The 25,576-nt window shown below is 46.4% G+C and overlaps 1 protein-coding gene across 1 annotated transcript in view; it reads right to left on the bottom strand.

Annotated features, from left to right (window-relative positions):
* Nucleotides 1-25,576, bottom strand: part of BTBD11 (BTB (POZ) domain containing 11) — a 196,180-nt gene that overhangs the window by 48,629 nt on the left and 121,975 nt on the right. Inside the window, exons 3-4 of the mRNA XM_009881989.1 lie at nucleotides 14,189-14,393; nucleotides 1,530-1,682 (exon numbers count right to left, since the gene is read on the bottom strand). Of these exons, the coding sequence (XP_009880291.1) occupies nucleotides 1,530-1,682; nucleotides 14,189-14,393 (358 nt within the window). The remainder of the gene's footprint in view (nucleotides 1-1,529; nucleotides 1,683-14,188; nucleotides 14,394-25,576) is intronic.

The raw sequence follows: 25,576 nt of genomic DNA, 5'->3' as shown, positions 1-25,576 counted from the left end.
GGCTCATTCCCACTTGCACGACAAGCAGGACAACAGCAATCACTTCTATTCTTTATGAAATGAATTCTTGTTGGCAACTGTAAACTAAGTGTTGATTTGTTCCTCATAATTAATAAATTCTTCTGCAGCATAATACAACTTTCCCTAACTTCAAATGATTTTGAAACTCCTGGAAAATTGTCTAATAGTTGATGGTATTTTACATATATATACACACACTGACAAAATACAACTTTAAGAATGGTATATTGTCATTTTTTAATCCCCAGATATTTAACTCCACCTTAATTTTTAAGATGTAGAGTAGAAATATTATTGCCTTATCTGCAATCCTACCCAAATACCGGAAGAGGTATTAAATTAATTGTGCCTTTTCAAAACCAAGTGCTAGGTCTTCAGAAAGTGCATTGTATCTATAAGTCCTGACATTTCAATAGGGACGCAGAACGCTGTACTTCTGGAAACGAGGGCCAAGATGGTCACACCAAAGGGAAGCAATTACAGCCAAGATTTGAAATCTGAAACGCTCAAGATTTAGCTTTTGAAATCCAACATATTTCTTCAATTAAATATTGAATAGCTGCGACTATAAAAAGGCTAGGCAGCTCTCGAAGTAAAGTAAAATACTCCATGGTGAAAGAGCATGTCAAGGCCAGATGCTCCGATGCAGGTTGTCACAGCTAATCATGTAGATCACCCCTCTGCTTTCCGTGTTGCAGGAAAGAATGCACCTACCGCTGTATGAAGAGGCAGACTGCTGAAAATTGGGCTTTATGTACAAATTTGTGAAGCAGTAACAGTGAGTAATTTCTACTTTGGCAGATTCAGAATGCCTTTTCATATGAAAATCGAAAGCAAATATATTCTTGACTCCAGAACAGCCCTAGATCATGCTTTTATACATGTACATAATAATAAGGCAAAACAGACACTAAAAACATATCCTGGCAATAAATACTTTAAGACTTCATTACAAAACTGAAAGGTCACATCTGATACATGAAAAAGTCAAATTATCTAGGCTGACATTTACAACTAATTTGAACCGACATTAGCATGAAAAATACAATTTTACTGCAAGAGGTAGTCTTACCTATAAGTTTAAATGTGCCCTTTAAGCATTAATGCTGAAAACAAAGCCCTGAAAAATATCTGCAGCCCTGCCAATTACATTTTGGTATTTTATAGCAAAGCAACGTGAAGCAGACAATTAGCAGAAGATTTCAGCCCCTCATTAGCAAGCAGAACCTAATAGTAAGAGAAAAAAAAAAAAAAAAGACAACCATATGTGCAGATTACGGGCTCGATCCAGCTGTGAGATATTCAGGCACCCATTACCATGCAACCGGCTTATCCACGGATATGAGCAAATACCAGGAGCCGATTTTGCAACGCACACGGCGACGAGCCGGAGCATCCATGCACCTCTCAAGGCAATAACAGAGCCCTCTGCCTGCCTGCTCGCTCGCTGTCACTAGGAAAGAGAGACACGTTTCGCACAAAGCAGCCGATATTCTTTGTGGACTTACTTTAACTGTCGAGGTTCGCAGTCAACTCCCGGCAGTAAGAGCCTCGCTGCCTGCCGTACGTCATCGCTGTCCACCGAGAAACTGCGACGGTGCCCTGCGTGAGCCACGGCAACCCGTATCCACTCCATCAGGGGAGGCAGCACAATGAACGGCCTGGGGAAGCACACAGACATGAATGCTACAGTACACTACCATCAAAATAACAGGTACATAAAGAGAGAGCAGGGGGGTGCGTGTGTGTGCATGTGTATATATACGTGTGAGAATATATATATACACACCGAGAGGGAGAAGGAAACAAGCAAAACGAAAGCATGGGAGAGCAAACCAGCTCAGCAAATTTCAAGCAGGTCTAAATCAAGATGTCTCACCCTGTCTCTGGAGCAGGATTATTTGAAGAGTGAGATTTATGAGACACAGTCATTTATGGGGCTCCTTGTCAGGTCCATGCACCCGCCTGGCAAGCCCTCCCTCCCCCCTCATCCTTTGCACAGTGTATCCCGAAAAGAGGGCAGGAGCCTGGCACAGGACCATGTCCTGTTCTGGCTGACGTGCCACTTTGCAATAGGGGTGGGAAAACGAACCAGGGCAAAGAGAGGGGATGCCCCCACCCCAGGATCCCAGGGATGGAGAGGTCACGCGTGAGGAAGTCTCCAGCATCTCCTGACAATGCAATGCGTGCCTTGTGCTCAGCGCTGAAAGTGGGGACCTTTACAGCTGTAAAGTAATACTGCTGTATTTTGGAGGTCATCAGTGAGCAGCGTCAGAAACCAGGCTCTTTTGTTTCACTTTTAAGCTTACTGTTGCTTGTATCAAACCACTACCCCTTTGGGTACCAGCTGTTCTGCCACTTGAGCAAAAATACACAAAACCAACCCCCAGAGTGGATGGTGGGACTCTGAGACACAGACCCCACTTGAGCAAAGCACGGACGCTATCGGAGACATGGTCCTTTACTCCACAAGACCTGGAGAGCCCCATGTCCTAGCAAGAGATGACCATGCCTTATCTGAAGCACATAGCATACAGTTAGCCCCATCTACGCTAAAAATTATTTGGCAAACAAGAGAAAAATGCCAAACCTTAAATGAGAACCATAGCTTCAAGTCCTAGTTTGGAGTTAAAAAAATAAATAAATATCTGCAGCTGAACATCTTGGAAGGTCACTGCCTGTTAGGTCAAGGTGGACAAAATCCGCAGAGCAACACAGGCTGCAGCAACTGCCCTCCCATCCCCAACAAGTTTTCATGCCCACTTCATCACCTAGCTGGGCTGTCCAAAATGGGTGTCTCCTCTGCAGCTGTACGCAGGAGACAAAGTCTCTGCGGGGAGGGATGAGGAAGGGTAGAAGAAATCTCTCTTTATAAAACTATACTAGAAAATTCTAAAAATTGTAAAATCATTAAAAAATAATAAATCTGTCCAAGAGGTACTTGAAAACTACGCTGAAAGTCCTGTATTTAGTCAGGAGCACTGAGAACTAGACACAGTGAAGCTGTTTCATGCCCACTGTGAAGTAGATACCATGGCTAAGGGATGTTTTTCGAGACTGCTATAATATTAAAAAAGAAAAAAAAAAAAAAAAAAAAGAAACAGATGAAACTTGTAAATGACTACTGTCCTCAAGGAATGTCTGTAATTAACCTGCTCTTGCCTTCTTCTGTACCTTTTTCTTTTGTCTCATTTCCTATGCGTCTCCCTTTCACCTCCTCTTCAACTGTATATTCCCCCGGTTATTAGCTCAGTATATCATTCTAACTGGAAATGTGCCTTTTAGTGCAGCATCATCCCCTACTTTTTCTCCCTTCCCTTCTCCTGCTCCTTTTCATGCAATATTGTTTTTCCCTTACTTGCCTTTCCTTCTGTGCTCCCTTTTCATGGAGGAGGAAGAAAAAAGAAAAAAAAGAAGTCTGGATTAGGTGCCCAGTAGGCAAATACTTTACATTTTAAATATATAACTTCACCCCAAAAGGATCTAGCCCGAGAAAAATTATTTAAGAAGATGTTGATTCTGGAATATCCTTTTCCTATTTATAGCTCTTTATGCCATTTATTTCTCTTTTGAAGACTTGACTTTACATAGTTCTGATATTAATATTCTTGAGGAGGGATGAGATATTTCACAAGCGCCGAAGGACACAGAAGCCCTGAGGCCACCAACCTTCCCTGGGACGCCAGGCTCCCAAATCCCACAGGCGCTTAAATGAACAACCTCCTTTCGAAATATGACATCTTTGGCTGACTTGCCACTTTCATCATTATTCTATTCAAATACATTGCCGTCACCTCAAGACCAGGCTGCATTTGCTTCCAAGGCTTTCTGCTTTCCCCAGACCTGCCACGGCCACGAAAGGAGGCAGATAAGGACAGAACATCTTTCTCCCAGAGCTCCTGCGAAATGATTTCCATAACCCAGCCCGTTTGTCGGGATGGTGGCGGCAGTCAGAGGAGGGAGAGGGGAGAAGCAGGGGTGTATCTGCTCCTGAAAGGCGACCTGCTTCCCAGGTCACCTGTGACACGCTTCCTCAGAGCAGAAGGGACCTTTCTCTTGCAGCATTAAGTAGCTGGGGACAAGTGATCAGTGGGAGTTGTTTTCATCACTTGCTGAGCAAACAGCAGAAAGGGAGCTGCAAATCACACTGGAAGTGTAAAAATCCATATAGTTACCCTCAACACTTGGTGCTAGGAAAACAATTAAAGGGAAACTTAATTCTAGGTTATGGTTTCCATGAGTAAACATGGTCTGGATCAGGGAAATGCAGATAGGCTTGTATGGAGCCTTCCTATAACATCTGCTAGGCAAACAGAAGAGCAGAGGGCCATGGCTGAAGGGCCATGACTTGGGGGTTCGCGCCTTCTTCTCCTCTCTCATGCAGCTCAGAAACTCACCCAGCAGAAAATCTGCCCGTCACAGTATGGACCAGAGCAAATAAAATTATTTACAGGGACTGTGATAATTGCACTATAAAATTGCATATTTTTTTTCTTTCCTGGTCTTGCAAACTTCAACAGAGAAATAGAAATGAACGTGGCTATTTGGTGCAATAAATCCCAAAAGGGAAGAGAATTGGTGTTTGGTGGAAGCAGAGGGATTTTCTCTAAAGCCCAATTTCAGACCATACACGATGACACGGAGCTTGCTCAGAATATATTACATTCCTTTTTCCAAGGCAAAAAAACTCGCTATCACTGCATATCTGAGCACGTCAGGGAATTTGTAGTTTGAGAAGAGAACCAAATATGGTTGAGTGCAATAGGTTAAAAATACCCTCTAAGAGTCTATGCACCACGTGAAGGGGATTATTTTTTTTATGCTGTTTGTGTGCCAAAAGAGAAAGAGGAACACAAAGTTTTAGGGAGGTGACAACCCACAAGACAGCATGACATCAGCAAGACACATTTCACTTTTCAAATAGCACCGTGCAAAACCAAATGCATCGCATCATTGGTGTATACATTGATTTATCTCTGCTGTACAAAGGCAGGTAACAAACCAGGGGAGTTTGGTACTTTTGTGTTCTAGGGCAGACACATAGCAGATAAGTCACCTAGTTTTCTGTTTTGGAAGCACATACCTTAATTAAATTAATCTAACCACAGTAGGAACATGCTGGGCTTGACTCTGCCTGAATGATGTGGAAAGTCAGGAGCAACGCGACTGCTGCAGAAGCATCTTACAGGGTTACGGATAAGTGAGCACTCTGATCTCCTCCTCCAGCCTATCTTTGTACCAGAGCTTAACTTTAAACACATGCTCCCATGCTCTTTAATTCACTGCAGTTCAAAGTTAAGCATGAGCTTAAGTAATGTCCCAAATAAAGGACGGATTTCCGCACAGGCTTGTATTTTCCTGAACTGTCATCTAAGGGGAAACACTTGCCAGATAGGGATGCAGGGAGAGGTCTCTGCACAGAGCAATCCCCATCCCACACAAAAGAGCTGGGAGGTGAGAGAGGGATGGAGGAGGCCAACAAAAAGCAGATCCCAAAGGGCTGAACCCTTCTGGGAGCTGTCTCCCCCAGCCTTGGATATGGGACAGCTGGCTCCTCTTGGAACATGCCCTCCCTGGGTCCTTATTCAACAGAAACCAGAATAATCAGCGCCCCACAAATCCTCACATCCCCCCTTCTTCCTTCCACACAGCATCCCTCCCCATTCCCTCCTGCTGCCCCATGCCCCGTTACAGCTATTTCGGGACAGCTTGGGGACCCATGAGCTCCCGTGCCTTGTGGACATCTGCAGGCAATACCCAGCCAGCACCCCCCCACGAGGGACAACTGCTCGCCTTCCTCTCCTGTCCCAGATATCACACGTCCTTCTCCGTATTGACCTCAGATGTGGCAGCTCCCCGCCAGCATCCACCCATGCCTCTCCCTGGCGCCCTCCCTCTGGAGTGGGGCCGATGACCCCTCTGTGCCTGATCGGGCATCAAACCTATCTCAGGTTTTGCAGGGCTGATGTCTCTGGGGCACTGCGAGTTACAAAATGGCTCATCAGGAAAGTAGATGTTATTGGGGGCACCCAAATGTAAGGCATAACCTGCTCCAATCATGCCACTTTTTTGCCCAAACCCCATATTCCTCCCGAGACATGTGCAGCAGTCCTGGACTGCCCACCATTTACCTCCTTGGCTTGCTGGCACATGAAGTTATTAAAAGTCCTGTCACGCATATGTAATAGCTCGGGCTTTTACATGATTATTATTATTATTATTGTTGCCATCTGTGGCAGTATACCTTTATAAAACAGGAGGAATCATCGGATGGAAGAGCATGAGAAATGTGCACTGTAAAATACAACAGGATGCTGCATTAGTTTTGCATGGGTCTGTGAGGAGATCGATGAAGCTCCTTTCTGGATGCCGCCTGCTGCAACGCTGGAGTCACAAGGCAGTAGGGCCAGCACTCCTACAAATCCCAGCTCACAATAACACCTGGCCCTGGTTTTTCCCTGTCCCTACCACATTTGCAAGGGGTAGACTCCTTGCTACCCACTGACCATGACCTCATGGTCTACCTTGCTGCCCAGTCCTTCAAGAGCAGGGCCACAATACACACCCCCGCCCTCTTTTTCTTGATTTCCCAACAGGTGAAGAAGTTCTTCCTCTCCCCAGTTGCTCCCTCTCCCTTGCACAGAGTAATCCACTTTTTTGGTGGGACCCCCCAGCAGGAAAGCAGTGTCCTGTCTCACTCTCTCCTACCAGCTGGGGATGAGTATGGGGATGACTCCCCCCCAGCTCCCCTCCAGTGGGTGACACATTTTTGCCAGGCAACGAGAGTCCCAAAGGAAGGACCATTGCCTGTCACCTTCCCTGGCATGCAGAGTTAAACTACCTTCCTGATGGCATGCTCATCACCTCTGGATGCTCCTCACCCAGGCTCCTCTACCACCGTGCCTCATGAACCCCAGACCAGTGCCTTGTTCCCAGTAGAGCCTGCAGTGTGCTCCAGATCCAGGAGGTCATCAAGCGCACACGAGAGATTTACCCGAATAACCACAGTGCCCAAAGAAAAAAATCATCGTTTCAAGTGCAGGACAGCAGCCTCTCTATTTCCAGGGGCGTCTCACACTGCTCTTCTTCACACACCGAGCCCTTGCCCCACCACAAGCACACGCTCACTGCATATATTAAATCAACCACTATGGAGAGCACTGGCTTGACAGTCTGCATCAGGATGGGAATGGAGAAATTCCTGAGGACTAATCTTATTTGAATGTGAATTCCCACAGCTGCCTCGTGTTGTCCCTCCCTCAGTTTCACCAGCTGTGAAGTGTACACAGCTGTATAGACCTGACCTCGCTTTAACTTAAAACACCTTCTGTATGGTACAATTATTGCAATTGCTTTGGACGATTTCTGTTTGCAGGATCCTTTAGCTACTGAGGAGGATACTGTTGTGGTAGGTGTTGAGTCCTTCACTCACTCCAGCCAAGGAGTGGTGACTGCAAACCTGCATGGCAATGGCAGCCAAAGTGCTCCACACAGGTCACTGCTGTTTTACTGATAGCTTTTGCAATTTTAGAGTTAACAGCGCTTCTGAGAAGTGGAAGGCTGTACCGTACTTTTGCAAAGAAAAGCCTATCGAGATAAAGGTAGGGAGATGTTTCTGTTTGCAGATATGAGTCAGCAATTTTAACATTATGAAAAGGTCTTTTCATTTGTTTGGTTTTATGTTTATGTTTTCATGGGTGGTTTTTAAAGAAAATCCCAGCGTACAAATTGAAAAGCATTCTCAGTTCCAACAGTTTTCATTTAGAACACATGATGAAACCATATATGCAATGCCAGTCCATTTTTAGCATTACTGGAGGATAGAAAAGCATGTTTTTTCCAATGTTTAGCATACATTTCAGATGGGTTTCTGGGCTGAAAATCTAGTATTTTATATTTACACCATAAGCTACTTGTCTTCCTGGTACGGAAATACCTTCTGATGCCTTCAGAAGGCTGCCAGCCCTGCTCCTGTCCAGGGACCCATCAGCGCCGACTGAGACACCACACGAGCCCACACAGCTCTCCCACGCTAGGCAACTCCTCCACCACCCCAGAAGCCCAGCTAAGGGTGACCCAAGCAACTAGCCTCTGAAAAAGCCAATTCTGCATTTTGTTCAGGCAGAAGGATCAATTCTCCTTGCTCCCACACAAGCCTCAGTGAGACCCGCCTAGGCAGAGCGAGGGTTTACCCTCAGGTTTTTGTGTACCAAGACATTGGTTCTCCAGAGCCCACACAAGGGTATCGGCAAGTCACATTTTTTGAACTTCCACCTAGTGTTCGAATGCACCGTTCCCATTGCCTCTCCTGCATTAAAAACCTTAATGGTCGAGACTTGAAATGCAACCAAGACAAAATGATGACCCAGCCAGCAACCACAACAGGGAACTATTTCACAGGCAGCTTTGACATCAGATTTGACACAACCGGCTGTGGCGTAAATCCCTGAGCAGAAGCCAGCGTTGGGTGCGCAGGGCAGAACGGCCTGAGTAATCGGTTGTTCTCGCAGTGCTGCACACAATTTTCTCTATTTAAAAAAATCCTGTAGCCATCCCATGGACAGCATAAGTCTAGTTCGATAAATTAGATGTAGAATACAGCCCCAGCCCAGCAAGGACATACCACCTGACAGCCGAGCTACGAATACTGCCTGAACTATTTCTTGTAACGTGCAGTCTCACACGCTGCAGGCAGCTGCCAATACCGCTTCTGAATGGATTTTTAAGAAGTGAGCAGTTTGATACTTCGGATGCAAATCTAGAAGATTTACATAAGGATGGATTTGGGATTTCTTGTCAGTGGCTCCCAGCAAAATCAACCCTGGTGTAAAATTTGAGTTCAGAGAGGCCACGGTTTTACTACCACAAGTTTTTAAGTGGATAAAACTACATAGGGTTACATGGGCTATGCCATACTGACACATCAAGCATGTGTCAGGGCTATGACACATAGCCATAGGGCTATGCCATACTGACACATCAAGCATGTGTAATGACTTCTTCAGATATACATTGCAAGGTGAACAGGTTTCATAGCAGGACTTCCACATTCCCAGTGCTAACACTTCACCTGTTCTTCATCAGCATTCCCCATCATTCCCTCCACGCTCTGCTGGCTTTTGCTGGAGACTGCCCTATCCATGGAGTTCGTACTACATAATAATTTAAGTCACGGACATTTTCCTAGTTATCTTCTTACTGAAATTGTTCTACCAGTATAATCTGTAAAATGGACATGGCTGTACCAGTTACAAAGGTGCTTTGGATGAGTTCAGGTTATTTTATATCAGTGGAACGTTCCTCTCATTAAAAGGGCTGTATCATATTGATTAGCCAGGTACATTAATAACTATCCAAAGCATGAAACAAAATTCAGATGATAGCCCAAACCCTTCTGGTTAATCACAAATGACTACAGGCTACAATTTGCATGTGTGTGCATGTATGGGGAACGTGTATATTTGTGAGTGTCTGTGCCTGTGCGCAAGGCAGGCAGAAAAATAAAAAGCAAGCAATAACCCATGGGAGTTGCCTATGGGATTGCTCCACATACAGGGAAAAGTAAAGGAAAGTGAAAAGAAGGTTAAAACCAGACATGTATCCATCAACTCAATTAAGACTCAAGGGGAAGAGCTAAAGGCTGCCAGGCGGTACAGGGAGTTAATGCTCCTCCAAGACGGAGCGGCAGAGGAAACGCTGGAGAAGGAACTTTGCTGCTGTGTGAGGAGAATTAATCGATGGTTCTGGACCTGCTGAGCCACTGCTTCTCAATGAGTTGTTAATGGGGAACATGGAGAGTTAGGAAGTAATGAGGACTTTGTCAATACAGCTGTGGATAAAAGTGGCTAAGGAACCACTTAAGGAAAAAAACATCACACAAATCTGCAACTACAGATTCTGTGCTTTCCGGTGCTTAAGAAATTACTTGCAATAATTTTGGAAGTGTTATAGAGGCTCAGAAGCAAAACACAACCATGGGACAGATCCTTTTATTAAACCAGAAGTGGCAAGCAAGAAAGAAATCTTGGTAACAGTGGTCTCATCTCCAATTTTTTCAAAATTCCTGGGAAAGCAAAAGAATGAACGAACCTAAATAACCTGCAGCCACCTGCAGGTAGAGGTACTGAAGGAGCACCATTCTCATAGGCAACACCTGGCACAAGACAAATGCCTCTATCGCATCCCAGCTGGGTGCATTAGAGAAGAGGGACCGCAAAAACAGGTCCAAACCCCCTCCTGTACCTCCACACCTTCCAAAATAGCTATCTGTGTGGTACCCGGGAAGCTCAGCATGAGCCAGCAATGTGCAATCGCAGCCCAGAAGGCCAATCGGATCCTGGGCTGCAAAGGAAGTGTGGCCAGCAGGTCAAGGGAGGTGATCCTGCCACTGTACTCCACTCTCATGAGACTCCACCTGGAGTACTGCGTCCAGCTCTGGAGCCCTCAACATAAGAAAGACATGGACCTGCTGGAGCATGTCCAGAGGAGAGCCACGAGGATGATCCGAGGGCTGGAGCACCTCTCCTATGAGGAGAGGGTGAGAGAGCTGGGGCTGTTCAGCCTGGAGAAGAGAAGGCTCCGGGGAGATCTTATTGCCGCCTTCCAGTACCTAAAGGGGGCCTACAGGAGAGCTGGGGAAGGACTTTTTACTAGGGCATGTAGTGACAGGATGAGGGGGAATGGATATAAACTAGAAGAGGGCAGGTTTAGATTAAACATTAGGAAGAAGGTTTTCACTTTGAGGGTGGTAAGGCACTGGCACAGGTTGCCCAGAGAGGTTGTTGAGGCCCCATTCCTGGAGGTGTTCAAGGCCAGGCTGGATGTGGCCTTGGGCAACCTGGTCTAGTCGGAGGTGTCCCTGCCCATGGCAGGGACATGTCCCTCCCTTCTCTTCCATGGCAAGGAGGTTGGAACTCGATGACCTTTAAGGTGCTTTTCAACCTAAACCATTCTATGATTCTATCATTAGATAACCCACCCCAGTAGGACTGGCTTGTGCTGGTGCCAACAACACAGCCAAAAAATCAGAGGGCTTCTTCCAAAGAACACGAATTTGGGGTAAGAGGGGGCCACACATCCATCTTACAATCGGGTTTACTGCCATTTAGGAAGTGGGGAATCTTTTTCAGGTTTTCTGAGCAATCCTGGCCCCTTTCCACCACCCCTCCCATGAAAGCAGCCCCCCTGCAAGAGCCTCACTGTATAATCATTTTCCCCTTTTATTTTATGTAAAGACAAACACTATTAAAAACACACCATATTCTGGTTTCTTTACCTCCATGAAGAGCAAACACAGAGAAATGCTCCCTAGAAAATACTCCCTAGAAACAAAGCGCTGGATTTATTCAAAGGTAAACATCCCATTTTATGCATCCCCCAAGATTTTGAGGGAGGTACCGTTTTCTGTGCTAGAAAGTGCTAAGCCAGGCAGGTCTGCCATCCCACCAGTCGTGCAGATTATGCTTCCGATTCCCTCCCATATCCAACCTCCGCAGATGGACATGCAGAGCCTTGGTGGGTCCCTAATCCAGCCCAGTTCAGAGCCGTAATCCAGGTGGGCTGGAGATGAGTGGGAAGGATGGGAGCAGCTCTCATGGCACCACTGAGCCCTGCAAGTGCCGGCGGAGCACTCTGGCCGCATCCCACAATCACGTCCACTCTGGGCATGCATGGTCAAGGAGGAGGGGGCCAAGACGGTAGCCAAATTGGCCTCACATGAGCCATGGGCAACCCCTGTTTCATGGAAATACTGTCTGCTGCCAGGTCCACACAGTCCTGGCTTCTCTGCACCAGCAGTGACACAGAGGGACTGAGGATACGGAAAGACCCCTGGACCTCCTTGCTTCCTTCTGGGCTCCTTCCAACATAAAAGTGATTGTGACAGCCATAGATGAAGAGAGGGAATAAGGTATGTAGATAAGGCACAAAGCTTGCAAATATTTTGCATACAGAAATGCCATGTTTAACAAACCCACTCCCCCACAATGCACAAAAACCATCACAGAAACCAAAACCACCAGAAGTCAGTCATGGACCACAAAGCATGCTTGCATGTAAAAAAAAAAAAAGGATGGTAAATAGGTAGAAAGGCTCGGCTCCTCAGAGAACTAAAGAGAAGTCAGCTTCACCGGTCTCCTTTCTGAGCAGCACAGGATGGTTACATCCAGCTGGGGAAGCTCCAGAGCACAACCACAACCCCATGGAAATATCCAGGCTCATGCTTAACCCTGCATCGCTCCCACTCCAGCGCTAAGTACTAACGCATGTTTGATTAGGCAACAGGAGTATCCACTCCTTCCAAAAGTGACCACAAGCCCTTGGCAATAACATCGAGTACTTGCTCTGGCCCTAACCGCACACCACAGTTGTTAAACTGGCCTGCCAAAGGAAGACATCTTGCCAGATGGAATATTCAAAATAAAGCAAAGAAGAACAATCGCTTTAAATAATCAGCATTTCAACTGCTCTAATGAAGAGAACACGTATTAAGGTGACCTCAGAGAAAGGAAAACCTATTAAAGCAAATGCTAAAATGATTTTTCAAATATTCCTGCCCTTTTCACAGGGAAGTCTGCAGAAATCTTACAAAACCAGAGCCTCAGCATTATTCACCTTCATATTCCCACTGGTTCCAGTGGCACTACTCCCACAGATGGGGACTACAGATCAGGTGAGGGTATTTTCTATTTTTGGTTAATTTTTGTGCATACTAACCACTCTTGGACACGAGTTAGGTCTTCTGCAATAACAAGGCTGGCTGACAAACCATGAAATTAAAAATAATTTAGAAAAATGAGAAAATTCTGGATTCTTGTCATTTCCCCCCTTTTTTTTTTCTTTCATACTTTGGAAACAATAGAGCAAAAAGCGACAAACATGCTCACGGAGCGACCCAAACTAGAAAAGAAACAAAATGCCATCCAAAGGCAAATGGCAAAATTCCCAGTAACATCATTAATGCCAGAGTTTCATCTTGTACTCTTTTCTGTGAATCGATACAAAATTAGTTCAATGAAGATATCATATTGTATACCATTTATGATTACACGTACAATGAGATACTCAAACGCTGCTTTTGAGATGCAGACCGAATACTGAAACAATAACCAAGCCCCGTATGCGCAGCTCTCGGGGCACACGTGCAGATCAGAGTTTGGCGCATGCATCCAGAGCGATATATACATTGGGATGTAAATGTGGAGCCCGGCTTGAAAAAGCAGCTTGCATTTGCATCCAGGATACCCATCCAAAAAATGAATACCCAGCACCTTCCAAGCACCAGCCGCTCCTCTCGTCTCCGCACTGGGGAAGCCTGGTTTAATGCTGGTGAGAAGCACGGCAGAGAAATAGCACGGCATGCCTCAGCACCCAAGTGGAGGCTTGCATTACTAGAGAGATTGTTGGCCTTTGGACAGGAGATGGCTTTGTTTTCTTGGCCGACAAGCTGTCCTGGTTGCTTTCTGCAGCGCCCGGGTGCAGAGCTGCCCTACGTTGGGCACCCTGCTTGCCAACAGGCATTTGGTAACCCCATCACCAGCTTCAGTGGTGTCTCCTTCTCACCCTATGGCAGATCCTGAGTCAGGATGGGGCCCCAGGCTTGCCTCCCCTGCCCTGGCCATCTGCAGAAGGGGGGACAACAGCAGCGCAAACAGAGCCTGCCACGTCCCCATGCAGGGCAGCCCTGAGGTTACTCCTGCGCCCAGGTACTCGGCACGGCTGAAGCCCAGCATCTTTAACGACCTCTCCTTTCTACACTCTACTCTATTCATTTTCCACTTCCCCAATCGCAGCTGTTGAGACCTATTAATGTGTAGAAAAAAACCCCACATTTAAACCCGAACCTGCTAGGCCAGAAATAGAAGTTCTCATTTTCTTTTCCAAAACAGAGAATAGCTGAGCAACAACGAAAGGAAAAGGAAATCTCTCCCGAGTGCACATCTGGAACCAATTTGTTGTATGTAGCCACTGGGTGTCACTTTTGATATATATTGGGTCAGCCACGCAGCGCTTCGGCGAGAGAAACGGATTTCAAAGAGGTGATCCTAAACCAAACCAGACTGCTCCGCGGCCTCTCACGCGCAAGCTGTAATTAGCAATTAGCCAGCCAGGCTGATTTATTAACAAAACGTCTTCACCATGACATTAAGCACCGTGCAGTGGCTCTTACCTCTCTGTTTGTAGCGTGACTTTTGACGGTTCCACGTTGGGGTTTTCCCACTCCATCTGCGGACAGTGCATGAAGTAGCAGAGGGTGTACAGAGCCTCCGGCTCCCAGTAGAGCGATCCTTGCTTCTGGTGCATCGGTGTCCCGTTCCCGTGCTGCTTGGCGTTGAGGGGCTGGAGGTGGTGCATCGCTCGAGATACCAGGTCGCCTGGAAAAAAGCAAAAGCTGGGTGAACGCAAAGCTTTTCGGCTGCCTCTCCCCAAAGTTTTGAAACCAAAAGGTGTGCCAGGTAGATTTTCCTTTCCACCTCACATATGCAAACAGTAAAAAAGTGTAGGACAGGATCCTGTGCACTGATCATCGCCAGGTCAGACTTTGCCTGGTGGTCTACGCAGCTCGGCATGACATATCTGGGCTGCAGACAAGCCCCCGAAGGCCTGAGGCACATGGGTGTCTGCAAATACGGTGTGTCAGCAGCATAAGGCTGGCCCACTGCCATGAGAGCCAGTACATCAGGGCTGGGCAGCTACCTACGGGCAGCCCTCGGAGGCTGCCAAAACCCCATAGTCCCAGAAATGGCCAGTGGGGACAATGCAGAGTGACACCAAAAGCCACATGCTCCTGGGTAGAGAGTGGCAAGGAAACACAGCTCCTTGCAACGAGGAAGGAGGCAGTCAGATAACACACAGAGCACTGCAGGAGCGCGTGAAGTGACATGTGGGTGAAGAAAAAAGGGGAAAAAATTGCTAAAAGACAGTATCAGAAACGTGCAACCGAAATTACAATTTGTAAGCCCAGGCTGGGGCTGGAAAACTTCATGTTACCAAAAGAGCAAAATCTGTCAAGTTTCTCACCCAGCCTCTCAGGCTCCCAGAGCACAGAAAATGGCCCAAGAGAAAGATGCTTGCCGTCCTTCCCTGTGACGATGTGGTTCTGGGCACTTCCTCGTAGGGTGGCTATGGGAAACCAGCCACAATATACGTACCGGGATCAGCAAAGCCAGCAAGCAAGATTAGCAGGGAAATATACGGGCCAGCAGCAGTGAGTCTCTTAGCACAGTACTGATTGTAACTAATTAACTAAAGCATCTCCCTCCGAGGCAGTGAATTTTACATTTGTTGACTAGTGACCACTCTATCAAAGGCAGGGAAACAATTGTGGTTATAAACTGCCTGTTTTCACATGTTCAAATCACTCTGAGAGTGCTTTGGGGGGAAATAATGATCTCGGATCAAATCAGATGGTTTGCTTTAAATGAAAATCTGAGCAAGAGCCCTTTGGGTCATTCTTAAGCTATACAAAAGCGAGTGATGGGGAAAAGAGGACATAATTTTCCAGTGTTAAGAAGAAGTCACACTCTCTCTCTTTTTTGTTTTTCCCGAGCGACCACTGAGCACTGAAACTTGGAAGGAAAAGTTGGAAATGTACACCAAGGTAGGAACATAAAACCAAATCTGGGAGGAAAAAAAAAAAAAGACTGAATAATGAACTCCTGGGCAAACTTAAAGGAGAACCATTTTGACTGTGTACAAAGCAGAGTACAGGTTTTTTTGCAAAGTCCCACCCCTGCGAACACATCACAGCATATCACCTCTCTCCAGCCTGACTCGCACAGAAAATGATGCTGCTGCTGTGATAATGCGCACCAGGGAGAATAGAAACCTCTCCCTGAAAAATGCTCAGCCCAGTCCTCCAAAAACACAGCCTTAAAACCATGAAGAGATGAAAACCGCTGGCATGAGAAAACTGCCGAGTCTATGATTTCAGGGTTTTGACACAATTTTTTGCTGCACTCTGCAATATTCCCCTGATTCAAAGCTTTCATTTAAAAATAGTTTCTGTCTTTTCCCTCCGCCAGGAAATTGTCACGATAGGACCAATCTTACAGACCTGCATGCTCATAATTTCCGAGAGAAGCTGTGCATGCAGAAAGCCTGCAGGATCAGGTCCGCGGCAGAAACAGATGTCCCTCCGAGATGAGTCCCCAGTTGTGCACAAAATTATCTGCAGGCAACCAGCAGCAGCAGGGAAGTTTGGGACCCCCTTGACTCCACTCGGCCCACTCTGTCACAGCAGACGTGCGCTGCCGAGCCTAGCACGGACCACTTGAACTGCTAGCAACCTTGCTGATAGCAAAAGTAAATTCCTCTCTTTTTCTCCACAAGAAAAAAAAATGTGTAGAAGTGCTGGCTGCAACATCCAGCTTTAACAATAATAGCAAAAGCAGAGAAAAAGGAGTTGCACTTAATTCAGCCTTTTCAGACCCAAGCCGCTACAGCACTAAAACATGTGGTTAAAGTTAAGCATATGACTAGTCTTATTTCGGTGGATTCAGACAGCAGGCACCAGGGAACGTCTCCGTCTTCTGTACCCAATGACGAATAAAAATCAGGATGTGATTTCGGCCCAGATTCAGGCAGCATCATTACTTCATCGCCATTCCTCCCCGAGTGCTGGGGCGATGTGACTTCAGTGACACATCCAGTGCCGGAGGAAGTTGTGTGGTGAGTAAGGAGTGAAAGCAGCAGCAAGAATGATGTAGGCAGGGCAGGCAGCACAGCATTGCTGTCGATGCGAGGCTGGGGGAACTCGAGCCACGCTGAAATCAATGGCAAAGCTCCCATCCGTTTTAGTATGACCAGGAGTTCACCCTTTTATTCTGTATTTCCTCAACTGCTTAAGAAACCCAAACCAATTCATGTCATCAAAGCTGAATTAATGCTTTTTACATTTAAGCCTCACTTAATTACGTTATACCAAGAACTGATTGACTTAGATCTTGCTTTTGCCTTTGCTATGTTATCTCTGGTTACATTTCAAATAATTTCTATATTAACAATTATTATAACATTCCTCTATCAGAGACAACTCAAAGCTTAAATAATCAATACCTATAAAGCATCGAGCTTCACAGCGGACAGTAAGCAAGCATAAAAAGCTACATTATGATCTTGGTACTCAACAGGCAGAGCACTGGAGACAGGATGGAAACTGCTGCTCTGTTTTATTCCACGGTGTAACCCCGGACAAGCCACCGCGTGCCCTGGTGCCTTTTTCTTCCTCCAGCCACATCCAGTTACAGTGCAAACTCTTCAGGGCAGAGACTGAGTGTGAGCGTATCTGTGCACCAGCATCAGTGCTGAGAAGGGAGGAAGGAGCCGACAGGCGCAGGCACGCACTATATGGTAGCACTTATGCATACTCTGTAAAATGCAGCATAATCTAACATCTGGTGCGAGATGCACGTGTGTTGTTTCAATCCCTAACACATTCTACTGCTTCTATTCTTCCTTGCTAATATGCTTTTGCTTCTCCATTTTCTTCCAGAAAATATAGCAAGAGTTGAAACTCTCTGACCCTGGCCAGAGCGCCCCAAAGCCCACTGGCATGAAACCAGCTCCATGACAGGACTCACTGGTCTGGTCTCCAGCAGTCAGCCAACTCAAGTCTCACCTGGGAAACCCAACCTGTATCTGCTCTCCTTGCCAGCTGCAGAAGGCACAGTACATCTGACCACTGAGGGCAACCTTGAATTTGTGGCCAAGTATAGAGAGGGAACACCCCTTCATCACCGTGTGTTAGCCACCTCTGGTCTACAGAGCTAAAGCAACACTCAGCAAGTGAAGGATACCTGCTTGCAGCGTTGCTGGCTCTTCTGCATCTTTTTTGGCCCAGAAAGCATGTCTCAGATGTATCAACCACGTGCATCTGGAAGGACAACAAATTCCCGAGTGCATCATTTCCAAAAAAAAAACCCATAAAAAATAAAAATCCCAGCAGTTGAGTCGATCTTGTAACTCCAGGGATGCGGCTCCCGAGGGCTGTGGCATCATGACACAAGGGGCTCAGCGGGGATCTCTGCCTCGTTGTCCCCTGCGCTCATTCTCACCCCTGTACCACCGCCTGCGATCCATTTGAGGAACAGACTGGGGAGCCGATATGCCTGACAAAAGACCTTGCCAATTTTATTTTGTTTTTAATTTAAACCAAATAAACACTTCCACAATTTATGCAACATAAGCCAAGTCAGCCGCTGCACAAACTGCTCTGCTGACAAAACTGGGGAAAGAAAGACATCACGTTGTGCGGGGCAGACACCAAAAAAAGCTGAACAGCGAGGTGGGGGGATATTTGAGGATATTTTTGTTGCCGAAGCTGGGAAGCCAGAACTGGAGGGCAGGCTCCCAGAGGGCAGCAAAGGTGGTGGCAAGCCCCAGGTTGGCACTGCTTTGCAGCCTTGGGTCAGGACAGGGAAGAGGTCTGGTGACACAGCTCCACGCTGGAGTTTGTCAGCCCGGAGGAGAAACGCCGTGCCTTGCACGCCGGCTAGCAAAGGACTCATAGAGCCATCACTGCACCGCAGCGTGCAGAGAGCTGCTGCTGTAGCTACCAGCATTTCACCCTTACCACGACTAAAGCAAGACCTGCCCGTCGCTGCTGCTGTCAGTTCAGCAGTTTATGAATGCAAGGTCCACGTACACTCGATTTAAAGACTGAAAATATTATGTAATGCACATGTTGTGACACAGGCCTGGTTTAAGGCAATACTGAATATTTAAGGAACAGCTTCACTGAATTCAAGCCAAATATGTGATGTGACAGGGAAAGTTAAGCTGCTCCAGTCTGTATGGGGGTGGTATATCCACCACATACAGCACTCCACTGGACAGCTTGAGCCCCCTCCACAGTGACCAGTGAAGTTTTTTTTTTTTACTGTGTTTGGCTTCAGTAAAGGGTATTATCACTGCTCTTACTATTTTAGAGCCCAAAAAAATAAAATAACACATCCATTTCTAATTTTGTAACAGAGGAGAGGGGAAAAAAGAAGAAAAACAAAAAGCAGAGGGAGAGAGAGGAAACAATAGATGCCCAATGCCCACTTCTGAGCAGCTTCCTCTGGGATTTTATGGTCTGTCATGACAGACCTGATCTTGCAGTCACGCCTGCCTAGGAGCAAGCTCACTGCTTTCAGAAGGATAAACTTCCACAGCCTGAAATGTTGACTGGGCATGTGTTTGCACAGCCACGACCCTGAGGTGAATGACACTGGACCGCTCCTTACACGGCCACTCCCTACGACACCTACCTCAAGTTCTTCTTATTCCAAGAACACGTCCTATAACCACAAGAACAACCTAACAATGACATTTTTGCATACTGTCAACGAGCCACACAGTTCTTTGGCCTGTGTCTTTCCTTCAAACCCCAGGGGAGAGAAGGGGATCTGTTATCACCACAGACATCTTCCCACATGAAGCCCTGTTAGGGCACTGTGCGAAGCAGCAGCGAGCCACATTCCTAGTATGACAGCATCCTGCAGGCAGCACCCATCAGTTCGATAATGATGGTCCGATCATCCCTCCAGCCGTCCATGACTTGAATGTGCATAGCCTGCTCTTGGGAATCACACCCTGCGGTGGGGTTTACTGACAGCAGCAATATTGCCACTTTGCTTTGCTACCTGGATTAACATTTTCTCCCATGCGAGTGGGCCAGAGCCACAGGCTAGAGTCATGTCTGTCCTTCAGAGCCCTTAACATCCTCCTGTGTCCTGTGCAGACCATCAACAGGAGAAGTGTTGGTCAGGGATCTGCACTCCAGGTGCCAACTTCCACAACATGGCTGGTAGTTTCAAGTATATGAACCAGGAGCAAAACTCACTTTCTTGACCTGGATTCCTTTCACACCTCAGTATAAAAGTTTGGGATCTACAGCTTTTGCTCAGGACCAGCTTTGGGGAGACTGTACTGAAAACACGAATTATAACCCTGATAATAAACTAGGCCTATTCAATCATCCTCCTACCTGGTACCTGGTAGCCACAGCCACCCTGCATCCTTCCCATACTGTAGCTAAGTCTCTCTCCCTTTCTCCCTCCCTGTTGCCTCTGGTTTCTGCACCAAAGTGATGTATCGCTACAGCTCACCCCGCCGTATGCCTGTCAGCGCATAAATGCAGGTGAGTATGAGTAGCTGAACTCTGTCTTCTGTACTACGGCACGCCGCCTCCAGCCATCCGCTCAGTGAGCCGCCCGACCCATCCCTACGCTCTTGATTTCAGCTGCGCTGTTCCTCCATGTTTGCGGTGCCTCCGGTGTTGTATCAATCTCTATGTTTCAAAAGTCAGCTGAGGAAAAACCACACGAGCAAAACCTCTCCTCACATGATTTATCGGAGGTCGTGCTCTTGTTAACTCAAGACGACCCATCTATACCAGGAAACGAGCCTGCAGAGAGCTAGGGTGGGTGCACACTGGAAGGCATTTATTATGTATTTTACTGTGCATATACTCTTAGCATAAAGTATCTTCAAACATAAAGCTATGCTATTCTTGGCACACAGTATATTCACAATTCAAGAGCCAGATGCCTCGGGCTGTGGGTGCGCTTGGGGTGCCGTAACCTGCAGTCAGTGGAGCATCCCACATGTGACAGATTCACTGTCAAGCTCACCTTGCAGAAACTTCCCCATCTCTGCCACCTCCGCTTGCCCACGTTGTGCTTCTATGTGAATCTGCTACCCCAGACAACCTTTTCACAGAAGGGCAGACAAAGGAGCTGTGGTCTCAAATTCTGCATTCAACACCAAAAGACAGGACCAGGATACGAGCAGCCCATTTCCTGACAGTGGCTTCCCCGTGGCCTCCCACAGATCATTTAACCTTTTATCTCCACTTACCCCCCATCACAATAAGCTTCTATTTATATTACAGAGTACATGTTTGTGTGCCATTTAGCGTTTGCAAAGCCTTTGAAGACTGAGAAATTAAGGGATTGGATATATCCCATAAAAAAGCCACAATAATAATTAAACTTTCTCAAGTTCACACACCTATTATAATAACACTATTACCGTCAAAAATCTCCTATCCAATGTGGCAAGCATGATGTTTGTGTTTGATTCCCCTTAAACCACGTCAACTCCAAACAAAACAGGCTTTGACTTGATGAGCTATTCATCTGCCAACATAATGTAGAGCCTTTTCCATGTGCACTGCCACTGCCTTATGGAGCACTGTCCCTGGATTTTCTTTGACCTGACATGGATCCATGTCCTCAGACTCTGAATTTAAGAGCTCCCCGTGGCTGAGCAGCCAGCTGAAGAGAACTCACCCTGGCCTGGCCAACTGCCTTCACTCTGCAAAGCAGGGACAGGGAGGACTTGCAAACCTAAGGAAAGGAAAATGCTGTTTTTAACCCCGAGCATGCTGTGATGCACAGGAGTTCACGGCTGAACAGGAGTCCACACCTCAAGGGTGATGTACATGGGGAATCCTGAGCCGATACTTTGGTGTACTGGGGAAGGGCGGTGAAGGGCTGTAGCCCCGGCATCCCCTACCAACCAAGGCAATGCCTTTTGCTTCTAACCATTAAACCTGAGTGGACTTCAATGTATGAGGTAGAAGCCGTGGGGGAAGCAAGCCACCTGTGTGGGGACAGATCCCAGCTTGGCCCCCAGGAAGGCAAAGAAGGCTGAGCCTCAGACCACGGGGGAAACCCTCAAAGAAGCACTGACTGCAGACTGGGACCCAGACCAGTGGTAGCTGCCTCCGTTCAGCCCCTGTAACACAAGAAACAAATCCAGCTCCCTGGTCAGCAGGGAAGTGACAGGGAAGGTGAAGCCTTAGCAGGGTGTAAACTAGTATTTTCAAGTCATCCTCCCTCCCACTTGGTTTCCATTAATAAATAAATGTATTGCTTTACAGTTTATGATACTGGGTATCTGAGGGGAAGAGAAGAAAAGGTTCCTTTAGAGCTATAAAATAACTCGTAACCCTTCTTGTGAGCAGATGTAGCCTGCAAACAGAGGCTCAGGTCCCGCACTTGGAGGGGGACTGCAAGGGGAATGGAGTACCAGGTAGGGGAGCCAGCAACCAGCTAGCATTTAATGGAGGGAAGAAACTATCTAGCACTTGCATTCGTGTGCCTTGTTGTCTCTGCTGGGGGACGAAGAGGCACCTCAACAACTTCTCTTTTTAGCTTTTACACACAGAGCGGATGCTGTGTGGATGGCAAGTGAGGAGAAACCGCAAATGAGATGCCCAGAAAGTGGTGGGAGAGTGAGGACATAGAGACCTTGTGCAGTAACACAGTGGAGAGCCCTCAAAAACTCAGAAAAGTATCATCACATCCAGAGAGTGCCCACACAAGCTGCCAGTTCATGGCCAAACCCCACACTGAAGTGAGCTCTGCTGCCTGAATTGCAGGTCTCGGCTAGTATCTCCACTTAGTTTAGCACTGTGCTGCATGAACATAACCATTCACAGGGAATAAGCTTTGGTCTTCCTCTGTGGTACTAAGTTTGACAAAATACCTGACAAACAGGACTTTTGTTCTGGCAGTAAATAAGCAGAGCACTTACAACAACCCTCCTTCAGATGCCACCCTTCCAGCAAGCACCTTTACCCAGGCATTTGCTTCTAAGCCTGGGTTTAACCTCTTATTTACAGGCATCTTGGTATCAGCTATTTTAATTTTCTTCCTAGTAGCTGCTGTGTTTTGGATTTAGTATGAGAATAATGTTGATAACACATATTGTTTTAGTTGTTGCTAAGCAATACTTATGTTAAGTCAAGGACTTTTTCCACTTCCCATAGAAGATGAGAGAGAGCATAGACAGGACAAGCTGGCCAAAGGAATATTCCATACCATAGATGTCATGCTCGGTATATAAATGGGGGTTGGCCGGGGAACAGGAATCCATGTTTGCTGCTCAGGACAGTCTGGGCAATCGGTCACTGGGTGGTGACCAATTGTATTGCATCATTTTCTTTTCTTTTTCTTTTTTTTTTAATATTCTTTTACCATTATTATTTTCTCTTCCATTACTGTTCTATTAAACTGTCTTTATCTCCACCCATGAAGTTTTTTCCCTTTTTCTCCCTCTTCTCCCTACCCTATGGGGGGTGGAGGGTACACAGTGAGTGAATGGCTGTGTGGTCCTAGTTGCCAGCTGGGGTTAAACCACGACAACAGGACACGAATCAAGTTGTATGGCTCCTGCAGTGCTCCCTCCTTTTGGTTGCAGAGGACTGAGACTAGATGAAAAGGCAAGGGAAGGGATGCCGACTTTCATCATCTCCTCAGCTGGGACTGCGAGGAGAAATGAAAAACAGCATTGGTATGTGCAATCACATTCTTACTTACACTCGAACAGTAACCCTTCCTTTCATCCCTAAAAGTGTGCCAAAATCTACTGGGAGGTTGTTATTTTGGAAATATATACATTTAACACTGTGGAGGCAAAGAGAGGATGATGGGGAAGGGTAGCATTTTTCCAATGGCAAAAAGGAAAAGCTTGCTGAGACCTGAGCAGTGATGTGGAGGAATTACAAGCCTGAACATCAAATCTGGGAGCTCCTGTAAGTTAGACACCATTCAAAGGCTAAAAAGCTCTGAGATCAGCAGTGTTAAGCTGCATCCACATCTTCAGATTACCCTAGTTTAAAATAAAAATGCCTATTCATTGTGGTTAACACTCAGAGTAATACCACCACCAGTCGTCACTGTGGTTTACACAAGACTGCGTGGACAACTTCTCACCCAGGAAAACCATAGCGGACTGGTTATCTTAGGACTCAAAGCAAGCCCCAAACAGTTTTCCACTCTAACCTGAAAACATGCGTGAAGACACAGTTTGAATGATATCCTAAGCCACACTTTATTCCTCTGTGCAGCTCAAGAGACACTGACCTTCTGCAGCCCTTCACATGCACCTCAGCACAGGGTGGTTTTCCCTGCTCAGCCGTACACTAACACTTTACAGTCTCCACCTGAAGGCAGCAAGAGAGGGGTATTTCTTGGTGCCAGGGTTGGTGGCCAGCATACGCTAAGGCTCTGCTCTTCCCTGTCACCCACTATGGGCACACAGAAGAGAGTCCTCCTTCATCCAGCTAAACACCAGCGACCTCCACTTGTGAGCCTCATCCCTTCCGTATCTGGTCTCCAAGCTGGCAGTGATATTTTTAGATGGATGATGAATAGGTGTGTTGGAGTCCTATGCAGTTAAATATAACATAAACATTTGTGGATTGCAAACATGCATATAAAGTTAGGAAAAATATTCAAAAGGTCAAAATGCAGTATCATGGGATCTCTCAACATCCAAAGCTCTCCCTAATATTCCTCTTTTCTTCTATTCAGTCTACTTATTTTTCCCTCTCTGAAGGCAGAAGAAAGAAAAGAGAAGAAACAGAAAGCTAGAAGAACTCCCAAAACTTTCTGAAAAAAAATAATCAGATCTCCTCCTCTTCCACTCTACGTCTGGTCTGGAAATACAGGAAATTTTAGGAAAAATTAGGGGGTGGGGAAGGGCGGAGAAAAAACAACCAAACAAAAACCCCAACTAAAAAAAGTCTTGCAAAATATTTTCTCTAAGATTAAATGGTGAAATACTGAAATACAGGAAATTTTAGGAAAAATTAGGTGGGGAAGGGTGGAGAAAAAACAACCAAACAAAAAACCCAACTAAAAAAAGTCTTGTGAAATATTTTATCTAAGATTAAATGGTGAAATACTGTCAGACTACTGTTTAAAATCCTATTATTTTTGCTGTGCTTCAGTTCTTCCCAATGTTCTCTATATAATAAGCATTTCAAATGAAATTACATTATTTTAAAACACACTGTAGTTGGCAATTACAATTCCTGAATACTAAATGCCAATATAACGTAGTCCAAATTTATTGTTGTTCCTTAACTTTGTGCCATGTTCATTATATTTTAATGAATAAGGATTCACATTAATTTTTCAAGCCTTTTCCTTGGAATCATGCGTTACCACTGTAATTGCATTGCAGAATTAGGTCTCTATTTACATTCTCCTCCTAAGTCCTGGAGACGAAACCTTCCTTTGATTTTTCCTTGAAGTCAGCAACATCACCTCTTCTTCCTATTTTCTGGAGAGTGCCCCAGGGCTAGTGGTGCTACCTCGCCCCACTGCCACCAGGCACAGCAGGGTCATCCCGGCAGCCACCAGCACCCGCTGCCTGCTAAGCCCAGGAGATGAGAGCAGAAGCACCACCAGGCTCAGGCAAGCAAGGTTTGGGGGGGGACAGGAACAGGGTCCATGAGTCTGGTTGCACCTGCCTGGCCACAAGGCACCTGCCCAACAGCAGCGTGGGTTGACCTCCTTCTCTGCAGTGTTCCCAAAGGGTGCTACCCTTCCTCCACAGTCATGCCCACCATCCCACCTTTCGCCAATTTTCTATCGCCTCTGTCACACCCCAGGGAGACGCAGCTCACCCAAACAGTCTTTTCTAATACGCCAACAGCATGCATGAACAAACGAAGGGAGCAGGAGAATGAGAGCATCATCTGTCATGCAGGGTGAAAATACCACAAGACACAAGGATTTTCACCTTGTAAATCTATTTTCCACCTGGGACAGACACA

This window comes from Charadrius vociferus, unplaced genomic scaffold (genome assembly GCF_000708025.1).
Source record: "Charadrius vociferus isolate BGI_N301 unplaced genomic scaffold, ASM70802v2 scaffold883, whole genome shotgun sequence".
In the NCBI taxonomy this organism is placed as follows: Eukaryota; Metazoa; Chordata; class Aves; order Charadriiformes; family Charadriidae; genus Charadrius; species Charadrius vociferus.
Note: the sequence above shows the minus strand (reverse complement) of the source record. Positions and strands in the feature narration are given on the sequence as shown.